Source organism: Stegostoma tigrinum, chromosome 1, assembly GCF_030684315.1.
Source record: "Stegostoma tigrinum isolate sSteTig4 chromosome 1, sSteTig4.hap1, whole genome shotgun sequence".
Lineage (NCBI taxonomy): Eukaryota > Metazoa > Chordata > Chondrichthyes > Orectolobiformes > Stegostomatidae > Stegostoma > Stegostoma tigrinum.
In genome coordinates this window covers 139,870,587-139,895,013 of record NC_081354.1, presented here as the reverse complement: position 1 = coordinate 139,895,013, position 24,427 = coordinate 139,870,587, and the positions used below count along the sequence as shown (strand labels likewise).

Sequence of the window (24,427 nt, the reverse complement as noted above, 5' to 3'; positions counted from 1 at the left end):
CAGGGGACTTGAAGTCCCCTTGTTTTAGTGTATTTATTTATATAAGCAAGAGTATACAAGTAGTAGGTAGATGGAAAATTGCATGGGACCAGGTGAGCTACCTTTGAGCCTGCTCTGTCATTTTCTAAACCATTGGCAGCCCACATTAATCCCAGGTTACCTCCCACACTTCACATTCCTTCAGGCATAAATAATCATCATCTTTTAAACACATGATTTCATCACATCTGTGGGCTACAAAACGATGTATTTCATGTTCATGCTAAGTGATTTTTCATGAATTTGCTTAAAAGGCTTAATCCAACTTCAAGAAGAAAATCTTCTGTCCTGTATTCTCCTGCATTCTTTGTCATTTTTACCTATTGCTTCTAAGGTCTAAATGAAACCACCTTGCTCTCTAAAGAATGCAGTTTCCTTATCAAAGACTTTTTATATCTTGAAAATAAGCCAAAAGACTTCAGAACTTTTTGAAAGTGCAGTCACTGTTAAATGCTAACCAAATGCAGCAAGAATGTTAGACAAGAAATTAGGTAAATAACTGGTGGCAATAATAAAGAATGTTGGCCGGGACACTTCAGTAGCACTTGGCACCTCTTTGGTCTATACCACAAGATCTTGACCAGCCAAACAAGAAAATGGAGCCTCCATTTCTTCTCACTCCAATGAAGAAAATTCTCTTGCTACACTTGCCTTCCTTGTGAATTATTAGCATATTCCTCTTGAATTCCCCCTCATTCCAACTGGAAGGGCGACTCCAAAACAAAAATCCAACTAAACTTTGTGTCTTTAAGGTATAGCTTCCTTGTTCTTCCCATCATTGTCTGAAGAAATTTAAGAAAAAGATTAATTTCACAACAGTTTCACTTAAAATTTCCAATTTGTGTACAATGGAAAGGTAAAAGTTTTGATCCTATCCATTTTGGTATTGAGAGAAAGAACTGATCTTCGATCGGGTGCTTTTCACTTCAGTTCTCCTTCTGAAATGGAAGTGTTTTAACATATTCTCCATTGATGTATCAACTGTGGGTGAGTGCTTACAAAGTCACTTCTGAGTCAAAGGCTTCTGGATTTAAGCTCCACTTCAGGACTTGAACACAAATCAAGGTTGATATATATGGAGGAATCAGTACACTGCCATAGGTGCTGATTTTAGAATGAGATGTTCAGCTAAGACTCGATTCATCCACAGTTAAATGTGAAACAACTACTTTGAAGAGTAAGGGAGTGCTCTGGTCAATGTTGACTGCCTCCAAGCAACATTTTAAAAAAATTGGATTATGTGAACATTGTGAAAGTTAGGCTGTTTGTTCTGTGCAAATTAGTGGCTATGTTTCTTGCATTATAACAGCAACTTGGGTTTATTAATTCTTCTCTGGCCACAAAGTGTTTTGGGACATCTGGTGGTCATGAAAAGCACTACATAAATGCAAGTTGTTTTCAAATTTTCTAGGTTCTGGGAGAGGCAATGACTGGAATCTCTCACAACGCCAAGAACAGTGATCTACCAGCATTTGGTGATTCAGTAAGCACTGGTTCCAAAGCTTTGTGTGGACTTACAGAAGCAGCTGCTCAGGTGAATATATGCGGAAATGATGTCTGCGTTGCTTGTAAAGAACTGCTTTAAGGTTATTGGGTTCACTGTTCAGTATGGTCTTTCAAATGTATAAGTTGCATCCATATGAAATTCATAACTTTGACAACCACAGATTACTGCGCAGAGGTTGATTATATTATAATCTGTGACAACCATTTGTCGAGCAATGCACAACTGATGCTATCCTGTGCACATTCACATCTGTCATGCTCTGTTTCTCATTAATATTCCTTTACAAATTAAACTAGATGGAATATTCACTTTTTCAGTTATTTTGTAGTGAAATATTCCTGTTTCAGTAACGTTACAGAAATGTTACTTTGCCTTACACTTCATCTTGTGATCATCTTAATTTTAATTGATGGCTCTCCATCTCCGACTTGATTCTGGGAAGGCATGTTTGGGCCCTTGTATAGTGGGGAGGGAGGAGGTGGGTGGCAAACCCATTGTGTCAACCTGCTTCTGGCCCACAGAACTCATCTTTTCCTATCTTGACTCAGTCTTCTGTCCCCTGGCCCAATCCCTGCCCAAGTACATCCGTGATTCCTCTGGTGCTTTATGCGAGATTCAAAACTTCCAGTTTGCAGGTTCCAGCTGCCTCCTCTTTACCATGGGCATGCAGTGCCTTTACCAGGAGGGTCTCGGGACTCTCTGCTTCCTGGAGCACAGATCTGAACCGTCCCCACCCAGCACCATCCTCCTCCGCTCGACCAATCTCACGCTCACCCTCAACAACTTCTCTTTTAACTCCTCTCATTTTCTTCAGGTCAGCGGGGTGGCAGTGAGGGCCCATGCAGGTGCCCCTCTTTGTGGGGTAGGTGTAACATTCCTTGTTCCAGTCCTATTCCAGCCTCCACCCACAACTCTTCCTCCAGTATATCGATGATATCATTGGTATTGCATACCCCTGTCATGCGGAATTGGAAATTCTCATCAATTTCGCTTCCAATTTCCACCCTGCCCTCACTTTCACCTGATCTATCTCTGACTTCTCTCCTCACTTCCTCAACATCAATTTCCATTTCTGGGTATAGTCTGGCCACTAACATCCATTACCAACCCACTGACTCCCACAGCTGAACTGTTCATCCTCTCGCCCTGCTTCCTATGAAGACTCCATCCAATGCTCTCAGTTCCTCTGTCTCTGTCACATATGCTCAGATGTGGTTGACTTCGACAAGGGAGCCTCCAAAATGTCCATTTTCTTCATCCGAGGATTCCCTAGCACTGTTGTCGACAGGGCCCTCAACTGGGTCTGACCCATCTCCTGCACGTCCGCCCTCATCCCCTCTCTTCCCTCCCTTGTCTACTTTCCACAGGGACCATTCCCTCTGGGATACCCTGGTCCACTCTTCCTTCACCACCAACATACCCCCAGACTCATGGCACCAACACCTTCGCCTGCCACCTACCTCCTTCCTCCCCACTATACAAGGGCCCAAACATCCCTTCCCAGAATCAAGTCTACTGCATTTCATAGAATCCTACAGTGTGGAAACAGGCTGTTCGGCCCAAAAAATCCACACCACCTCTCTGAAGAGCATCCCAAACTTAATAATTCCCCTACCCCTGCATTTCCCCATGTCAAACCCAAACATCCCTGGACACTACTGGCAATTTCGCATGGCCAACCCACCTGGTGTGCACATCTTTGGACTGTGCGCGGAAGCTGGAGCACCAGGAGAAAACCCACGCAGACTTGGGGAGAGTGTGCAAACTCCACACGGACAGTCGCCCACGGGTGGAATTGAACCTGGATCCCTGGTGCTGTGAGGCGGCAGTGCTAACCACTCAGCCAACTGTGCTGCCCTGTTTGCTGCTCTCAATGTGGCCTCCTCTACATTGGGGAAATGAAGTGTCGACTGACTGCTTCACGGAGCATCAGACCCTGACCTTTCAGTTGCCTGCCACATCAACACCCAACTCAGTTGCTTGGCCAACATCTTTGCTGAAACACTGCAGCAAACTTGAGACAAAGTTCAACACAAGCTGCAAGAACATCTCACTTTCCACTTGGGGACCCTGCAGCCCTCTGGACTCAATATAGAGTTAAATAATTTTTGGGCCTAAACTCTTCCATGTTCTAGCCCTTAACACCACACACCAGGCCTTGTTATCACATAGCCTGCCATTACACACTACCTATTGTTAGTCACTAACAGTCCCCATTCACAACTATTCACCCTCCTAGCCAGATCGTTATCAACTCCTTTGTCTATCCAACTGCTCTTCTCCACCTAATCTTCTCCTCTATCCATCTTCAGTCTGCCTCCCCCTCTCTCCCTATTTATTTCAGAATCCTCTTCCCCATCCCCCTTTTCTGATGAAGGGTCTAGGCCCAAAGATGCTGCTTGGCCTGCTGTGTTCATCCAGCCTCACACTTTGTTATCTTGGATTCTCCAGCATCTGCAGTTCCCATTATCTCTGCTGTTCACTCTTTTCAAGCTCTGTCCCATCGTTTAGTCCCTACCCCATCCCCCTCACTGTTTTCTGCATATAAATTGACATTTTCCCAGCTGCCTTCAGTTCTGAGGAAGGGTTACTGAACCTGAAACATTAAAGCTGATTTTCTTTCTTCACAGATGCTGCCAGATGTGCTGAACATTTCCAACAATTTCTGTTTTTGTTCTTGATTTATAGCATCCACAGTTCTTTTGGTTTTTAACAATTTTCTCATTCGCCTGCTTCCCCCCCAACTTAACGCTGCATTTTTCTGACCTAAATGTAGCAACCTAAATACATTTACTTCATCTGAATAAGTAACTAATCTAGTGGAGTGACAAATAATGTCAGTTCAACTAGGAGCTTTACGTTTAAGGATTGTCATTTCAAGAGTAGAATAATCGCAGTATTCTTAACATCCAACTTAATTAAAACTGAAGTATTTGCAAATGAAAGTAGGTGAGAGCCTTAAATATATACCATATATTTAAATCAGAATTAATTTTTAAAAATGTTTAACACCTTAGCTAGTAGACATTGTCATCTAGGCATCAGCTATGTGTTTATTTACTTGATGATATTATTCCTTGGTACAAGTGATGATTCAGTTACTGGAAAATGAAGTGTTGCATTGACAAGAAGTATGAATAGAAAATTTGTACTTCAGATCATTTTGTTGCTTTTCTAAACTAAAGGTCCCAGTATCCTTCCTTTTACTTTGCCAATTTTGTTTAGCACAGGCATTTCCACGTTGTATTGCCATGTGACATTCGTGCAGGATGTGAATTAAAAAAAATATGAATGTTTAGTTTCACATTTAGCCAGTCTGATAAAAGGGATCTGAAATTTGATTGTTCACTTTTAACAACTGCAAGATTGAAGGTAGCAAGAAACTTCTATGAGGATACAGAAATTTGACAATTATTTTTGTTTAAATATGACCACCTAACCATTTCTAAATTTTAACCCCCAGGCAGCATACCTTGTAGGAATCTCTGATCCCAACAGCCATGCAGGTCAGCAAGGATTAGTAGACCCAGCGCAGTTTGCACGAGCTAATCAAGCAATCCAAATGGCTTGTCAGAACCTAGTGGATCCAGCCTGCATTCAGTCACAGGTAACGTCAATTCTTGCTATCCTGTTGAAACTTTTATCTCTGCAGTAAATTTGCTTTCAAAGCGCCATAGGTGATTGAGGGAAGTTTTGGGCTCACATGTTTTTTCTCAATTTAGGTCTTGTCTGCTGCCACTATTGTTGCAAAACATACTTCTGCCTTGTGCAATGCCTGTCGTCTAGCTTCATCCAAGACGTCCAACCCTGTTGCTAAGAGACAGTTTGTTCAATCGGCGAAGGAGGTGGCGAATAGTACGGCCAACCTTGTGAAAGCAATCAAGGTATCTCCTACAAAAATCTTGCTCAAAGATGAATATGGTCTTGGTTACAGTTTGTATACTCTTTAGTCAACTAGTGATGAAATGACCACACAAAAGTCACTCTTACTTCTTAGACAGAATTACTGCTCAGTTAGAATGTGGTGGATTTATTAGAACTCCATGTTCTGCCTTCAGATTTGCAGAGTCTGATCCATTAGAGATTAATATAATTGAAAAATTGGTGCATTTTGATACTAAAAAATAACATAGTCTAATCTGTAAAATGAAAGTAACTGCTTATTTTTAATATGAACATAATTTGTTACTTTGGACATATTGCCAAACCTGGAACAATTTAACACCTTTTTTCTTTTTGTGATAACATAGGCACTGGATGGTACATTCACAGAAGAAAACCGTGAGAATTGCCGAGCTGCAACAGTTCCTCTAATTGAAGCAGTGGAGAATCTGACAGCATTTGCTTCCAACCCAGAGTTTGTCAGTGTTCCAGCTCAGATTAGCCCAGAGGTATATTATCAACAAAACTAGTTACAGCTTGTACAAAAAGAAATTCGATGACTCACATGGAAATCAAGTGGCTTCATCTGAAATTATAAGAATGCGCAACTCTTCAAGTCGATCCTGTAACCATTGGCCAAAAATGCTAGTGTTGATAGATTCTCATGCCACCTCAAATTATGATTTTTCTATTTAATCAATGCAGACAACAATAATAATTTAAGTGCTGTGGTAATAGATCCTCCATAATCGTGTAGATTTCTGACTGAGGTAGACAGGTTTTTGTTGTGTTAAGGGATGTTAAGATATGGAAAGTAGTAAGAAAGTGAAGTGGAGGTTGAAGATTAGGTATGATTCTTAATGGTGGAGTCAGCGCGAAGTCTTCTACTCCCGTTTCTTACATTCTAATGTGTATTGTTGGGACTCTGGTTTTAAGCAGTGATAACAGACTGTGCTGACTGAACTAACCTGTATAAAAACAGAAGTTGCTGGAAAACCTCAGCAGGTGAAGAAAAAGAAATCAGAGGTATTGAAATCAGAGGTATTGTTTTATGTCCGGTGCCCCTTCCTCAGAACTGAGGAAGAGTGGAGAAGCAAACTACCCTCAATTGTCTTATCCCCTTGGTTTAAAGGCAAAGGCTAACTAAAGTAGTTGCATAAGCTGGTCACACGTTTTGCCTAGAATATTAAATAGTGCCGTCAAGCAGATAATTATATGAATCACTGAATAATTTCCAGTAACACACAGACACATACGCGCAAAAGATGCTGGAGGAAACTCACCAGTTCGGGCAGCGTCTGTGGAGAGAGATGCAAAGTTAACTGTTTGAGCCCAACGCAACTCTTCAGACACTCTCAGAAGTGAGAGTTTTTCCAGCATTTTCTGTGTCTGTTTCAGCTTTCCAGCATCTCTGTCGTATTTTGCTTTTCAATAATTTCCAGTACTTGCCCACATGAGGGCACCAAATAACTAACTGAACAATTGACGGCTATGTCAGCAAAGCATCTATAAAATCTGAATAATCTAAAGAAACTAATTTCTTAATGTATGCATGTATTTGTATTTTTGTGTTAGGGACTTAATGCCATGGAGCCCATTGTTGTGGCTGCAAAGACAATGCTGGATAGTTCAACAGGTCTCATCCAGACTGCTCGGTCTCTTGCTGTGAACCCAAAAGACCCACCAAAATGGTCTGTCTTGGCTGGACATTCTCGAACTGTCTCTGACTCTATCAAGAAACTCATTACTTCTATCAGGTACCTCCCTCTGCTTACCAGTTGTTTTCAGGATTTGTGTTTAAAAGTAAAGCTTACTTGTATAACAGTATGTTTTCTTCTTTATTCAAAGTTAGCCCTAACAACTAAAACATTAAAAATTGCCTGGTGCTGTATTAAGTATTTAGGATATTGATCTGAGATTTTGATTAAATCTAAGTTGCCTAAGCTTTGCTGTTGTGGATTATTGTAAGATGTGGTAATACATTCCCATTGCTGCTTGTTTGGTCATTTTTTGGCTTGTTCCATCTACTGACACTCCACTCCTAATTAAGTATGTACTCCTTTAAAGGAGCTGTATGTGCTCTTGTTAAAAATGTTAGTTATTTTGCACTCTTGGACCATAATAGACACTGTTTTGCTAGGCCTTTGAAGATAAATTAAAGGGATGGTGGACAGTCTGTTTATATAAAGAGCACACATTTGCGTTAGTTCTTGTGATTTTATTAACCCAACTTTCCCCAGTATTACTAAGAAAGCCATGAGTTGCAATAGTGGGTGTCCTACAATGTCATTTAATGTAGCTCCACAGTCACCAAACTTAAATAAAAAAATAGGGCTTTGAATATTTAAAACTATCCCAGGTTTAAGTTTCTCCTTAAAAACCAAAAGAACTGCGGATGCTGAAAATCAGGAACAAAAACAAAGTTGCTGGAAAAGCTGAGCAGGTCTGACAGCACCTGTGGACGAGAAAGCAGAGTTAATGTTTCGGGTCCGGTGACCCTTTCTCATGTCTTGCACATCACTTTGTCAAAAACATGCTAAAACACAACCAAATGCGGTGGTCTGTTCTCTGCTTTGAACTTTGTCTTCGTTTTCTGACACAGTTATACTCTTCAGCTGTGATATTCACATTATCTTTAAATTCTCCTATGAAATTCTGTTAAAAGATAGAAATGATTTCACATTAAATTTGAATCCTGAATGCGACAATAATGATGTGTTTAGATGAATTTTAATGAATAGCAGACTTGTCTCATTTGCATCTGTTTTAATTCAGCTGTCTTTAAATATATGTCCTTCCAATTTGACTTGCTATATTCAATTGGACCTTGTTCCAAGCAAAGATATCAAAATACAGTTGCTGCCCTCTATAAACTCCATAAATATAAACTCCACTCCACATATACTAACCTGCACCAAACTCTGATCACTCATGTCCCCTGTGCTTGCTGACCTGCATTGGCTCCCAGTCCAGGAATGTCTATTGTAAGATTTTCATCCTGTTACCAATTCATTCCTTGGCCTTGCTGCTCTGTCTCTGCTAGCCTACTGTCTCTAAAATCTCTGCGTGTCTCACTTCTGCTCTGTTGTACATCTGTGAGTTTCTTAGCTCTATCAATCAGCTGTTAGGCCCTAAGCTGTGGAGTTATTTCTGTCTGTCCTCAGCTGTACCTCTTTTTTTCCCCCCCCACCTCTTGTTTAAAACACTTGTTAGAGTCTACCTCTCTAAATCAATGGTTATCTACTCTAATGCCTCCTTCTGTGGTAAAGTGTTGCATTTAACAGTGCCAGCTATGTAAAGTGCCATAGGTGGTTTGCAACATTTAATAATGTTATCTAAATGCATGTTGTTATTTCACCGTACAGTTGGTTTCATGGAAAACAAATTGGATACCTTAAGCTCCCTCTTTCACTTTTTCTATGATTAAGCACTTTCAGTTTTTAGAAACCGAAAGTTTGCAATTTGGAATTTAAGACTGGGTTCAGCCACTGTCATATGCTCCATATTGAAAGGTATTCAGTAGGCCTTTTGAGTGAACACCATTCAATTTGATTATGACTGAACTCTCAATGTTAAATTGCTGCTTTCTTCCTATACTCCTTGATGTCTTTAATTAATCCACCCCTTTCTTGAACATATTCAGTGACTTGGCCTCCACAGCTTTTTACGGTAAAGAATTCCACAGGTTTGCTACCCAGTGTGAGGAAATATCACCACCTCTGAGTCCTAAATGATCTACCTCATATCTTGAGACTGAGTCCCCCGGTTCTAAACTGTCCAGCCAGGAAAAACATTCACCCTTCACCTGGACTTTCCAGCCCTGTTAGAATTTTATACATTTTCAAACAGATTAGATTCCCTACAGTGTGAAAACAGGCCTTTCGGCCCAACAAGTCCACACCGCCCCTTGGAGCATCCCACCCAGACCCAACCCCATCCCCCTATAACCCACACACCCCTGAACACTATGGGCAATTTAGCATGGCTGATCCACCTAGCCTGCACATCTTTGGATAGTGGGAGGAAACCAGAGCACCCAGAGGAAACCCACACAGACACAGGGAGAAAGTGCAAACTCCACACACAGTTACCCGAGGCTGGAATCGAACCCGGGTCCCTGGCGCTGAGAGACTGCAGTGCTAACCACTGAGCCACCGTGCCAATCCCCCCCTCGTTCTTCTAAACCCTAGTAAGTAAATGCCCAGTTGAATCAATTCTTCCTCATAGGACAGTCCTGCCATCCCCAGTATCTTTGTGGCAAATAAATTTTTTTTGAGTAGGGAGACCAAAACTGCACGGCATACTCCAGCTTTGGTCTCTCTAAGGCCCCGTATAATAGTAAGACATCCCTACTTCTGAACTCAAGTCCTCTTGTAATTAAGGCCAACAAGCCACTTACTTTCCTAATTGTTTTCTGCATCTGCCTGTCTGCTTCCATTCACTGGTAGATAAAGACATCCAGAAACCTTTGTGCATGATGCTGAGAAACCCATCAGCCATGATCAAATGGTGGAGCAGATTTGATGGGCTGACTGGGTTAATTTTGCTCCTATATCTTATCACAATTCCCAATGTTTTTTCCATTTAAATAACACTCTTACATTTGTTTTTCACACCAAAGTGCATAACTTCTCATTTAGCCATGTCATCAACATTGCATCAGCAGAAAACTTGAAAATATTGCATTTTATACCCTCAGGCCATTTTTACATATAAAATCGTAAAGAGCTAGGCTCTATGCACTGATCTTATGATATTAATTCATTAGTCATTGCCTGCCACTTGGAGAAAGACCCATTTATTCCTACTTTGTTTTCTGACTGGTAATCAGTTCTGTAGCTGTGCCAGCACAATAGTCATTCCTGTCTACTTTAAGCTTGCCCATGAATCTCTAATGAGGAACCGAAGCAAAAGCCTTCTGAAAAGGAAAATATGCCACATCCAATGGTTCTTCCTTATCTATTCTACTAGCTGCATTGGACAAAAAATAACTAGTGGATTTGTTAAGCATAATTTGCCTTACAATGAACCTACATTGCTTTGTCCAAATCTGTTAATGCTTTCCAAATAAGGTGTAGAGCTGGATGAACACAGAGTCTGAAGAAGGGTCTAGGCCCGAACCGCCAGCTTTCCTGCTCCTCTGCTGTTGCCTGCTTTGTTCATCCAGATGTACACCTTGCTATCTCAGATTCTCCAACATCAGCAGTTCTTACTATCTCTGCTTTCCAAATGTCTCTTTCTATGATAGACTAACATTTTCAAACCTGCTAATGCAATTTAGATTAATGTAGCCAACAATGGATTGGAATACTCCATCTGGTGGTCTTTCAGGTTCACAAAATGTATACTTTTGAGGTAAATTCAATTCAAATCTTTAACTTGCATAAATTCTTTAGCTCCAAATTGCTGTCTCTGCCCTTAATTGCCCTGAGACTCCCAAGATGTCATGGACAGTAAATTTGTTGAATACTGAACTTTCTTGAAGGTTTTGCTATGATTTCCTTTATCACCACCAAAACAGAGGGAGGCAGAAAGGAGGGAAATGTTGAACTAAATTGTGCATTATAGAGGCACATGGTCTTAGAGGTACCATCAAATCATCCATGATCGTGTTGAATGGCAGACTAGTCTTGATGGGCCAACTTCTCTTATTATGGTCACAGCAATATTTTTGCGAAATAATACTTCGCAAGGTTGTATTTCATTTAATATTGAAGCTATTTTAAGTTAGCCAACATATGAATTAGGAGCAGGAATAGGATTGTGGTGGTTTAGATTATTCAACATTCCTCCCTACCCTTGACAGCATTTCCCCCACATCTTTATTAGAAGTCCATCTACTTCTACTAAAAAGATTCAAGACTGCTTCCACTCTCTTTCAAGGAAGAGTTCCAAAGTTTCATGCCACTTTTTTTCCATGTTTCCTTACCTTCCATTTCTTGATTTACAGGTGTTTCTGGGATGTTACTTGTGTCTTCTATAGTGGACTGATGCAAGATACCTATTAACTCATCTGCCATTCCCTTATTTTCCTCTTTTTCATATTTTTACATGCAATGTGAACATCACTTGGCAAGACCAACCTTTATTCCATCCTAATTGAGGTTAAACTAGCTCTTTCAGGCCATTTCAGAGAATAATTGAATCACCACTTCTGTGTATCTGGAGTCACATGCAGGGCAGAACAGTTAAAAGCAGATTCCTTTCCCAAATGCTTAATTTTTGCTTATTAAGCTTTTAGTCATTCTTTGCGGTTTTTTTATAGTTTGTCCAATCTTCTGACCTGCCGCTCATCTTTGTGTAAATATGTATATGCAGTTTCATTAAGTCTGATACTATCTTTAACTTTTTTTTTGGTTAACCACGGATGATGAATTTTACACACAAATTTTCTCACTGACATGGATTTAATTCTGTATGTTGTCAAATTGTCCTTTAAATATCTGCCACCACATCTCTACTGATTTACTGGCCTTTATTTTGCATTTATTAAATTTTGCATTGGTTTTGTGCACTATGGATTTCATAAGAGTCCTGCATGTTTTGGATCTTTGTGATGTGCGCTCAGGCTTGGATTAGGAATCGGCAGTGTAGTCCTCAAGATACTTGGGCTACTGTGAGCTTTAAAATGTGTGTTCAGAGTGGGAAGCCTAATGCAATAAAGCCTAGTAATGTTAAAATTATTAATAGTGTTTTCCTGTAGTAAGTGCTGAAGATTTTGAAATGATCCAGGGCAAGTAATGATTCTCACTTTATTATTTCAAAGCTATGGGATACTTTTGTGTAATAATAAGCATCAACAGGATGTTAATGCTACATGCTTTATTCCTGAACTTCAGAGATAAAGCTCCTGGACAGAGAGAGTGTGATGACGCCATTGATGTTCTTAATCAATGCATCAAGGATGTTGACCAGGCATCTTTGGCAGCAATTAGTCAGCAGTTGGCACCACGGGAAGGCATCTCTCAAGAGGTGAGCAGCAAATACTTTACTCATTTTGGTGATCTTCAGCAACCTAACTATGTTTCTGTCTCTTATTGTTTCAATATATGGTTGTGTGAAAACAGCTGAAATCTTTGTTTACTGCAAAATGTGTAGCAAAATTGAAAGCCATGTTCCAGCAATGTGCAATCTTGTAGATAACGCACATGTGTATATATAAACTGGCACTTGCCAGTTTGAGGGGAAACTTGGATGAGTCACATTTTTGTGTTAGCCAACCTCTTAACCACTTATTGTGGTATTGTGTCCGTGGACGTAAGCTTGGCCTGAACAGGATTTAAAACAGATGGTAAGAAGCATAAGACCAAATACATGTAAAAATGAGCATGTGGTTTCTCAAACAGCAATTGGTATTCCCAAATACTGTGATCCATGGCTCAGAGTTCCTTGTGTCATTTAGGTTGTGGGTCCAAGTTGTAGACCAGACAGGAGTACTAAGTGTAGACTGGCACCTCAATGGTGGAGGTGTCCCGCACTGTCAGAGATGCAGTGTTAAAACTGACAAGTTAACTGAAGATCCTGTCTGCCACCTCGGATGCCTATAGAAGATCCTGAGCCAGTAGTTTGTGGAAGAGCAGGGGAACTTTCACTGATGCTTTGGCCAATCATTATTCCTTAACAAACATCGGTAAATTGTTTTTAAAAAAAAAAAAAGTGGTCGTTGTCACCTTGCTTTGCAGCTTCTCACAGTTGTAACTTTTACTGTACTTTTTCATTAGGCATTACATGACCAAATGGCTGGAGCAGTTCAAGAAATCAGCAATCTCATTGATCCAGTGGCAACTGCAGCTCGGGCTGAGGCTTCACAATTAGGACACAAGGTAAAAGGATAATGAATTCCTGGCAGTTTCTCTGCAACAAGCATCTTTTTGGCGTGGATTTTCTAAAACTATCTTTAAAAATGTATAAAACTAAAGCTATAGCTATTATTAACAAAGCAGTGTGTTGTGAGCTCTGGGAGGATAATACACTGAAGCATTTCAGTCCATTAGAATCCTAGAAATTGCACTTCAATCCATTACTGGAGTCATAGTCTTTATTTTCAGAACATTATGACTCAACTTCCCAATTACCAAGTGCATCATCTTAGTCAGAGATTTTTGAACAGTACACATTAGAGCCCAGATGTTTTGATTTGAAAACGTTTCAGCAAGCGAGCATCTGTCTCATGTCCTTCCCTGTGACAAGCTGAATGGAAAGAGAAAGACAAATCAGTAAAATTTAAAAGGTTGAACACTGAAGTGTAAGGAGAACAAGTGAAATACTTCAGCTGCTGCTAACTTTTCTTTTGTAGTGATATTTCCTTTAATGTTTAGATTTTAGGTAACTAACAGCTATGAGCCAGTTTTTGTTTTCATGATTAAATCCAGCTCCTTAAACCTGGCAGTTTGTGTATCTACAAATCTGTCTCCAGGAAAAGGTAATTAAATTGAGCATTGCAAATGTTAGGAATTGACCCTGAGATGTGAGCCCCCAACCCCCGAGAATCCAGACTGAGAACGCTGCAAAACAAAATATTTTTTAACACTTCAGAAGTGTCGTCTCTTCATTATGAATTGAAAACCAATGCATTGGCAAACGTTATTCTCACGGTAACATTTCCATATGGTTCTGACTTCATTGGCTTCAAATAATTTAAACAATTTTCTGTAGCAATATCACTGTCAAATAAGGCTTACACATAGTGCTTGCGATACTTGTAACGTATCTTCGTGTTCTTTAAATGTATACTGGCAATCTGAAATTATTTGATTTATTCCTGTATTCCACGTTCAAAATTAATGCATTGTTTGTATTGGAATCCATAAATTTTCAGCAATCACTTTAAAATGCTCCAGTGTTCAGAGCTTCATTTCAGTGCTCTATTTTAACAGTTGTGTGCTTCTGCCAAAAGATACATTTAGTAATGAATTAGTATCTCATCATGTTCATGGTCGGGTATGTTGTCACAAACTTTACAGGTATCTCAAATGGTGAGTTACTTTGAGCCACTCACCATGGCCTCAATTGGTGCAGCATCAAAGGCTGTCAATCACCAGCAACAGATGAATTTGTTGGATCAGACGAAGACGCTGGCAGAATCTGCACTTCAGATGTTATACACAGCTAAAGAGGCCGGCGGCAATCCAAAGGTAAACAAATGTGCTTAGGAATTGAAGGCTTATGGCCATATTTGGGTTATGTTTGCAAGTGCATAATTGTTTTAAGCACATGCAGACCTTTTACAGCCTAAACACAGGAGGGTATTGTTTAGCAGAGGCCAGTAATTGTCCATGTTTTTCTGATCTATACGTCTACATATGCTGTTGTTGCAAAGAAATTTTCATAGAATCCCTACAGTGTGGAAACAGGCCCTTCGGCCCAACAAGTCAACACCAAACCTCGGAGCATCCCACCCAGACCCATCCCCCTATAACCCACCTAATCTACACATCCCTGAACTTACAGGCAATTGAGCACGGCCAATCCACCTAACTTGCACATCTTTGGACTGTGGGAGGAAACCGGCGTACCTGGAGGAAACCCACGCATACACGGGGACAATGTGCAATCTCCACACAGCCTGAGGCTGGAATCGAACCCAGGTCCCTGGTGCTGTGAGGCTGCAGTGCTAACCACTTTCAGCACAGGAGGAGGCCATTCAGCACATTGTGCCCACGTCAGTCGGCACGTAGCCATCCAACCTAATCTCCACTTTCTAGCTTTTTAGGTTACAGCACTTCATGTGTATATCCAAGTACTTTATAAATGCTGATACTTTCCTCCTCTATCACCCTTTTATGCAGTGAGTTCAAGATCCAACCACTCACTAGCTGAAATAAACTTTAGCTCAAAACAGCCTGCCCATTGCCCTACATCTATTGACCACCAAATAGAAGAACTAAGATCTTCCAGTTCGCGCAGACTATATTATTAAGTGAAGATGTATGTAAAAATCTGTTGGGCAGCATCCTTCGAAATCTCTCCACTGCACTGATTTCTTACCTACAGTATGGTGACCAGAACGCTGTACACTAATTACAGCAGCTGGGGCCAAACTTAAGATTTACACCATTCCGGCATAACCTCCCAGATAGTCATGCAGAACAGAAACAGGCCCTTCGGTCCAACTCGTCCATGCCGACCAACTTCAAACTAAAACAATCCCTTTTATTCTCTATCTTTACTCATAAAGACAAGTACTCCATATGTCTACAAAGTTAGGTAGGAATTTAAGTTCTGATGAAGATGTAAGTAGGGTACAAATAGATTATGAATGATCAAATATTTGGCAAATAAAATGAATGTGGGGAAAATGGTATATTTTCAGAAAGAATTAAACGGAATATAGTCCATTCAGAATCTAACACACTGCTTGTCATAATATGACCACCAAAGATCATTAAAAGCCTTTTGTGCGCAGATACCAAAAATAATCAAAGTCTAATGAATTGATGGTCTTTACCTCAAGTGGGTTGTGTTGAACATTTAAGATAACAAAGTGTGAAGCTGGATGAACACAGCAAGCGAAGCAGCGTCAGGAGCACAAAAGCTGACGTTTTGGGTCTAGACCCTTCATCAGAGAGGGGGATGGGGAGAGGGTTCTGAAATAAATAGGGAGAGAGGGGGAGGTGGACCGAAGATGGATAGAGGAGAAGATAGGGGGAGAAGAGAGTACAGGTGGGGACGGGATAGGTCAGTCCAGGGAGGACGGACAGGTTAAGGAGGCCGGATGATGTTGGTAGGTAGGAAATGGAGGTGCGGCTTGAGGTGGGAGGAGGGGTTAGGTGAGTGGAGGAACAGGTTAGGGAGGCGGGAACGAGCTGGGCTGGTTTTGTGATGCAGTGGGGGAGGGGGAGATTTTGAAGCTTGTGAAGCCCACATTGATACCATTCGGCTGCAGGGTTCCCAAGCGGAATATGAGTTGCTGTTCTTGCAACCTTCGGGTGGCATCATTGTGGCACTGCAGGAGGCCCATGATGGACATGTCTGAGGAATGGGAGGGGGAGTTGAAATGGTTCATGACTGGAAGGTGCAGTTGGTTATTGCGAACTGAGCGGAGGTGTTCTGCAAAGCGGTCCCCAAGCCTCCGCTTGGTTTCCCCAATGTAGAGGAAGCCACACCGGGTACAGTGGATACAGTATACTACATTAGCAGATGTGCAGGTGAACATCTGCTTAATATGGAAAGTCATCTTGGGGCTTGGGATGGGGGTGAGGGAAGAGGTGTGGGGGCGAGTGTAGCACTTCCTGCAGTTGCAGGGGAAGGTGCCAGGTGTGGTGAGGTTGGAGGAGAGTGTGGAGCGGACAAGGGAGTCACGGAGAGAATGGTCTCTCCGGAAGGCAGACAAGGGTGGGGATGGAAAAATGGCTTGGGTGATCTGCCAATGTAGTATACTGTATCCGGTGTGGCTTCTTCTACATTGGGGAAACCAAGCGGAGGCTTGGGGACTGCTTTGCTGAACACCTCCGCTCGGTTTGCAATAAACAACTGCACCTTCCAGTCGCGAACTATTTCAACTCCCCCTCCCATTCCTTAGACGACATGTCCATCATGGGCCTCCTGCTGTGCCACAATGATGCCACCGGAAGGTTGCAGGAACAGCAATTCATATTCCGCTTGGGAACCCTGCAGCCCAATGGTATCAATGTGGACTTCACAAGCTTCAAAATCTCCCCCTCCCCCACTGCTTCCCAAAACCAGCCCAGCTCATCCCCTCCCCCCACTGCATCACAAAACCAGCCCTGCTTGTCCCCCCCTCCCTAACCTGTTCTTCCTCTCACCCATCCCTTCCTCCCACCTCAAGCTGCACCTCCATTTCCTACCTACCAACCTCATCCCACCTCCTTGACCTGTCTGTCCTCCCTGGACTGACCTATCCCCTCCCCACCTATACTCTCCTCTCCACCTATCTTTTCCTCTATCCATATTCAGTCCGCCTCTTTCCCCCCCCCCCCCCCCCCATTTATTCCAGAACCCTCTCCCCATCCCCCTGTCTGATGAAGGGTCTAGGCCCGAAACGTCAGCCTTTGTGTTCCTGAGATGCTGCTTGGCCTGCTGTGTTCATCCAGCTCCTCACTTTGTTATCTTGGATTCTCCAGCATCTGCAGTTCACATTATCTCTGTATTGAACATTTGTCAGCTTCTGGAAAACTGCATTTGGTTTTGAGCATTGAACCTCATGAAAGCTATATTGACTTTAGAAAGGCAAAAATATGCATTACCCAGAATTATGCCAATGAGGGTTCAATTATGAATGCAAGTTATCTGGTGTTTTTCAAATTACTGGGTTGTCTAACTGAACTTTTAAATTTAGAAGTTTGGTGTTGTCAGAGAGAAACTATTTTGCTTCCTGAAGGCAACAGGACAGGTAGATAAGGTGGTTAGTAGCCATATGAGATAATTACCTTTTGCTCTTGCATTCAGTACCTTAAAGAACAAAAGTTATGATGGAGCTGTATACAATGTTAATCTGCAGCTTGAGTATTGTGTGCAATTTTGGCTGTCACAATAGGAAGGATGTGATTGCATTTGACAGTGCAGATGTGATATTGACTGGGCTGAAGTGATTCAGCTATGAAGAAAAACTGGATAGGCTCAGATCATTTTCCTTCGAGTAGGAAAGGCTTGGGTTGGGACCTGATTTGTGGAGTAAAAACGTGAGGAGCGTAGATAGGGAGAAACTTTTCCCCTTAGCGACGGGATTTGTAACTAGGAAGCACAGTTTTCAGGTAGGGAGCAGGGGGTTTGGAGGGGTTTTGAAAAATAATTATTTTTACACCCAGAGGGATGTGGACATCTGGAACTCACTGCCTAAAAGAGTGGGAGAGGCAGGAACCCTCAAGACACTTAAGAAATATTTAGATGTGAACTTGAAACACACAAGGCTCCCAATCAAGTGCTGAGAAATGGGATTAGCGCAGATAGATATTTGATGACTGACGTGGACATAATGACCTAAAAGGCCTTTTGCCAAGCTCTAGAAACTTATGACTTTTCTCTAAATGGGAGGCCCAGAACTCAGCCATTAAGGAGCAAAATTAGAAAGTACATTTTAAAATCAATGTTATGACAACTGCAAGCGATTTATTTGTGTATTTTGTGTTCTGATGTAGCATTGAACTTTTGCTGCTTTTATTTCATCTTCTAGCAAGCAGCTCAAACACAGGATGCTTTGGATGAGTCTGTACAGATGATGAAGGAAGCTGTGGAGGACCTGTCAGGAACACTCAATGATGCAGCTAGTGCTGCAGGTGTCGTGAGTGGAATGGTGGATGCCATCAACCAAGCCATAAATAAGGTGAGATCATTGTTATAAAGCTCAACAGAACGTCTGTTTATAAATTCCCATGCAATGTTATTTCATTCTTCAGTTGCCATGAAAACTGTGAAAACTTTTAAATTGTGAATCTCAGCTGTTAATTGTACTTTTGGAAAACAATATCCATAACTGTGCAGTTTTCAATGTAATATCATGTTGAGTATTTTGGGCTATCCATCCATGGCTACTTCCTGTTTACGTCGGTATCAAGTGGAACTTATATGTTTTTGCTTTAAACCTAGATTGATGAAAGTGCTCCAGGTGAGCCAGATGGTTCATTTGTTGACTACCAGACCACCATGGTGAAGACTGCCAAAGCCATTGCTGTAACTGTTCAGGAAATGGTAGGTGTCAGTCATTGACTTCAATGTGCTTTGTTTGAACTTGCATTGCTGTTTCTCATTTCGGATTATATTCACAGGTTACTAAATCAACCACCAATCCAGATGAACTGGGGACTTTGGCCAATCAGCTTACCAATGACTATGGGCATCTGGCGCAAGAAGCCAAACCTGCAGCTATAACTGCTGAAAATGAAGAGGTAATTCATAATGCAGCACTGCTTGTCAAAAAATGGTGTATCCTATTTCTGTTGTACAATTGCATAAATCGTGACATACAAGACTACAGGAATGATAGAAAGGAAGATACTTAAACCTGTCCAGCAAGCTGCTTCAATACTGTCAACAGTGCAATTTGTGCACAGTGAGATCCTATTCCATCTTCTCTTTCCCCTCTCTTTCACGCACACGCACGCTAATTGTTTTTATTCATTCATGAAAGTGTTGCTGGCTGGACCAACATTTATTGGCCATCTCTAATTCCTTCGAGAAGGTGGTAAGCTAACTTCTTGAACTGTTACAATCGATTTGCTGTGGGTAGGAAGGAATGAATCTATCTTCGCCTTAAACATACAAGGACTCTGTCCCACGGCTCTCTGTTACAAGGAGTTCTGAAGATACTGAGCTCTCAGAGTGAGTAGAGTCCCAACGTGTTTAGCAACCCCTCCATTCCAGCAAACCTCTGGTCTCTAATGAAATAATGTTTCTTTGACTAAAAAATCAAAACTCATCTCAGTAGTCCAGATGTGGTTTCACCAGCACATTGTAGTTTGCCAGGTCTTGGATATTATGTAGATCTCATTGCATTTGAACATGACTGCTTCAGTATCTGAAGAATCAAGAACAGTGCTGAACATTGTACAGTCATCAGCAAGCATCCCCACTTCTGACCTCCTTATGGAGGGAAGGTCATTGAAGCAGCTGAAGATGTTTGGACCAAAGGCATTACCCTAAGGAATTCCTACAGAGATGTCCTGGAGCTGTGAACACCTATCCCCAGCAATCAGCTTTTTTTCTTTAGTACCAGGTGTGACTCTATCCAGCAGAGAGTTTTACCCCAATTTCCATTGACTTCAGTTTTGCTGGAGCTCCTTAACACCATGCTGTCATATGACCTTGATGTCAAGGACTGTCACTCTTGCCTCACCTCTGGAATTCAGCTCTTCTGTCCATGTTTGAACCAAGGCTGTAATGAAGTTAGGAGCTGACTGGTCCTGATGCATCCCAAACTGGGTGTTGCTGATTAGGTGCTGCTTGATAGCAATGTTGATGACATCTTCTATCACTTACAGATGATCAGGAGTAGACTGATGGGAATTAAATTAGCCATGGTTGGATTTGCCCTACTTTTTGTTAACAATTTTCCTTATGGCTGGGTAGATGCCAGTGTTGTAGCTGTACTGAATATAGTCAGGGCCCATAACCATTGCAGTGTCCATTGCCTCCAACTGTTTCTTGATATCACTTTTAGTAAGTTGTATTTGCTGAAAACTGGTATCTGTGATGCTGGGACCCCCTGAAGGAGCCAAGATGGATCATCCATTCGGCATTTCTGACTGAAAGTTGTTGTGAATGCTTCAGCCTTCATTAATGTGGTGGATGTGGGCACAATTACACCATTTAAAAGATATTTGGATAGATATGTGGAGAAGAAAAGTGTTTGGAGGGATTTAGACCAGGAGAGGGCAGGTGGGACTAGTTTAGTTTGGGATTATGTTCATCTTGGACTGAAGGGTCCATTTCTGACTATGACACTATGTAGTTTTCTTAGCCAGGCTGTACTCCCTTTGACCGTTTCAAGCAGATTCCTGATCAGTGAACGAACCAACTGCTTTATTAACCTGGGCTAAAAACAATCACTTTTGTCTTCTAGTTCCCAAAGTTTCCAAATAATAATTTTAGATTCAAAATGCTTGAATTTCATCAAATACACTTCTTACCCTCTTCCAAGAGGTGGCTGTACTGCTTCATTGTTGTTTGACACCTGACTGCAGTAAAGTGGTTAATGTGGCACCTTCTGTAGCAATTATTTTTTAGCTGTTTGCCAATAACGTAACACGATACATCTTTCTGATTTAAGATGCAAATGTTCTGTGTTGTTAACATTCTTTGTATCTTTTTATTTGTGTACAGTTTGATCTTTGAATACTGTGCATGATATTGCTTGAAGAGTAATTTTTATATAGCCCCATCTACCAGGTACAGGGATCCCTGATTTATGAATGTTTGATTTACCTACGTGATCCCATACAGGGGTGAAATTATAGCAATCTGATATGCAAACATCTGTATTTGGAAATGGCAGCCTAATGTTGTCTTGCATTGTGTTCCAACTCGTGTACAAATCAATTTGTGAATGGACTCGAGTGCAACCCATTCACAACCGAGGAACTGCCTATTTCATCGTGAATGCTGAGAGACCTATACAAAATCGATAATTTATTTGGTACCATAATAGAAAATGCATTTGGGATATGGCTTGAAATTTATTTATTATGGAAAAATACATGGTGCTGTTGTCACATTATCTCCTTCCAAATAATGTAACTTAACTGGTAAGAACAGAAACCTGAGTCATGTTGTTAACTTTGAGAACGTTTGGCCATTGTGATTAGTGTTGGGCTAGATTGAGAGTTATCAAAGCAATGGGTGCATGTTCAAAAGTAGGGGAATGAGCTTTTCTGATATGTGCATGGGGGAACCTGGAAGTAAGGGCAGCAAGTCTTGACTGTGAATTTTTAACCCAGCTGCCGTGCTGCCATGCAGTTCTGACATTCCTCACCGCACTTTGGGTGAGGAGATGTGATGGCGACACATGTTTAAAGCAATATACCAAACACGAAACTTGACGGATTCTGGAATTGGGAGCAGGACACAATCAGTTGATTAAAATAAGGTGCACAAGTTCAAGGGTAGTGTCATGTTACAGTGATGCCTCCCTGATATGGTGCCGGTAGCCATGAAGTCCATGGGAAATAGTACTTCCTACAGGTAGGAGGACCAGACCTGCCAGTGAAAGCAAGGATGTGTGTCTGGCAGCATCCCCAGGACATCAGCAGAGTGTGGTGCCGTGACTGTGGATTCACAGTGCTGAAAGAAATTTAATGGATTAAGCAGGGCAGGAAAGGTGAGCACAACAACACATTCGACTGCATCCTTATGTGTGTATCACAATAACCAGCTTGTCAAGTCTACTTCATGTTATCACTTCATGCTAAATTGCTTTGCAATTGCGTCCGCTCTTCTCTATCTACTGATCCTCACCTCCCCGGCTATTCACTGCCGCTCCTGTTTACGCAATGTCATTTTGCTGTATCTTAACCATCCTCGACAAATGCTTTTCATCCATTGGCTCAATGCATGTCATTACTCTCTCTCATCTATCTATTTTTCCGTCATTGCAGGTGAAGAAAGCCCTGAAGTGCAAGAGGCAGCATGCCAAAAATGGTGCTCCAGCCATTTTGCATCCAACAACTGCAAAGCAGAAGTCGCTGGACATCAGTGGAACCTCCGTGTGCTTGACACCTGGAGTTGGGAAGATGGGGACTTCCCAGCTACCTGGTGATGGATTTAAATATCGGATGTCAACATGACATACAGCACTTGTACATGTTGACTAGATGTCAGCAGCGAGTGTAGTATGATCTTTTGAAAAATGATCACCTTAACGCATTCACACCTTGGTGATGCTAATTCACGTCTTTAATATGCCACAGGGCCTTCAGAGGAGCTGCAGATCAATGACTCCTCAGAGGACCTCCATCCTTCTGGGGATGCACCATCACAACAGGGCTTGTGCATGCAACACACTAGATCAGATACTAACACCTCAGCAGGACCGGTAAGGAAAACTGTTGGGTTGTGTCTGACCCACACCACAAGTGAGCAGAGCCCATGACAAATATGGAGAGTTCATGTCGGAGGTCATTGGATACTCCAGGCTCTGGAAGGGTTGAAGCTGCACTGCGTGCTTGTGGAGAGATTGGAGGAGTCCATCTTGAGCATGATGTCACAAGCATCCCTGGTGATATGTTCATCCAGGGAATCCGTTTTACATGGAGTAGCAAATGCAGTGATAAAACAAGTGCATGCAAGCCCTCGTCACTGTCTCATGTGCAATGAGCACCTTTGCACCTGACCCTCTTCTGCAAATGCTTTTCCTGCTGGTGCTGCTGTTGGTGATGGTCATCTAGTTCTGATCTCTGGTTCGCAGTAAAAGAGCAAATCTAATATAACAACCACAAAGTGGAGAACAGACGTACAAACCTTCAAGTGCTGAAAGCTAACTCTGCACAACTGCTTTGGGCAAAACGTTTTACATTATTGGGTAAGAAAGAAGCTTTGAAGTTTTGGTGAATGCTGTATTTTTTTTTCTGTTATGTCTTCAAGCCTTTAATTGTGGCAAGATTTCTACCTTGCTTTCATTTGAGTTTAAGGAAGCAAACCCATAAATTCTAAAAGCCGTGTTAATATAACTTGAACGATTAACATTTAAATTTCCAATGCAGTTAAATGCAAAAATCACTTTAACCTCAATTTCTAAACGTGCAGCAATTTTCTCACTTTTAACCCCTACACACCCTCAAGCATGTGGACACCAAATGTGTGAAATTCACCCAATACCACCTGCTCTGGTTTTAGATTTGGAGGTCAAGCTTTCAAGCCTGTAAGCTTTCAACATTCCCAACACAGCCAAAATGTTATCAGTTCTGGGTCCTACCAATATTTGTTAATTTATTTTTTCACATTTTGCGTAGACTAAAGTTATTGCATTCTGATTTAATGAGAAAAATCCACTGCTTTATCTGTGCAGTACACCTTTACAATCTTTTCTTGAATCCATTTCTAGATTGGCAACCATATCAAGAATCGTGTGCAAGAACTCGGTCACAATTGTGCCTCTTTGGTTCTCAAAGCTGGTTCTCTCCAGTGCAGCCCCAGTGATGCCTTCACCAAGAAAGAACTCATTGAATGTGCTCGCAAAGTCTCTGAGAAGGTAATGATTTTTCAGAAAGAACATTTAAATATGGAACTTTATATGCATTCAAGTACCTGTAATTTAGCAATATATTTTTGACCAAAACAGTTGTTAAATATTTCTGATTAACTTGCGTATTAGAGCAGATAAAAGTGCGTCTAGTGGATTAAAATGTCCAGAGTTCCATTTCTTAATTCTAAACTCAACCTCTGCTGTCTTCAAAGGCTGCCCAGGTTGATAATAGGCAAGATGACATTCAGTTGGATTTGATTCCAAGGCTATTTTATTGCCTAGGAGGCAAAACACAGTATGGTGAAATGCCTTGAAGAATCGTAATATTTTTAAATTGATAAATAATGTGCACATGCCAGCCTGCT

General features: G+C 41.5%; 1 protein-coding gene across 4 annotated transcripts in view; it reads left to right on the top strand.

Annotated features, from left to right (window-relative positions):
• tln1 (talin 1) overlaps positions 1-24,427 on the top strand; it is a 261,880-nt gene that overhangs the window by 209,915 nt on the left and 27,538 nt on the right. For all 4 annotated transcript variants that reach the window (XM_048541038.2, XM_048541019.2, XM_059649048.1 and 1 more), the window contains 12 exons: positions 1,451-1,573; positions 5,010-5,153; positions 5,269-5,430; positions 5,797-5,937; positions 7,004-7,185; positions 12,268-12,400; positions 13,150-13,251; positions 14,392-14,562; positions 18,561-18,710; positions 18,974-19,075; positions 19,153-19,272; positions 23,922-24,068. In XM_048541038.2, the coding sequence (XP_048396995.1) occupies positions 1,451-1,573; positions 5,010-5,153; positions 5,269-5,430; positions 5,797-5,937; positions 7,004-7,185; positions 12,268-12,400; positions 13,150-13,251; positions 14,392-14,562; positions 18,561-18,710; positions 18,974-19,075; positions 19,153-19,272; positions 23,922-24,068 (1,677 nt within the window). The remainder of the gene's footprint in view (positions 1-1,450; positions 1,574-5,009; positions 5,154-5,268; positions 5,431-5,796; positions 5,938-7,003; positions 7,186-12,267; positions 12,401-13,149; positions 13,252-14,391; positions 14,563-18,560; positions 18,711-18,973; positions 19,076-19,152; positions 19,273-23,921; positions 24,069-24,427) is intronic.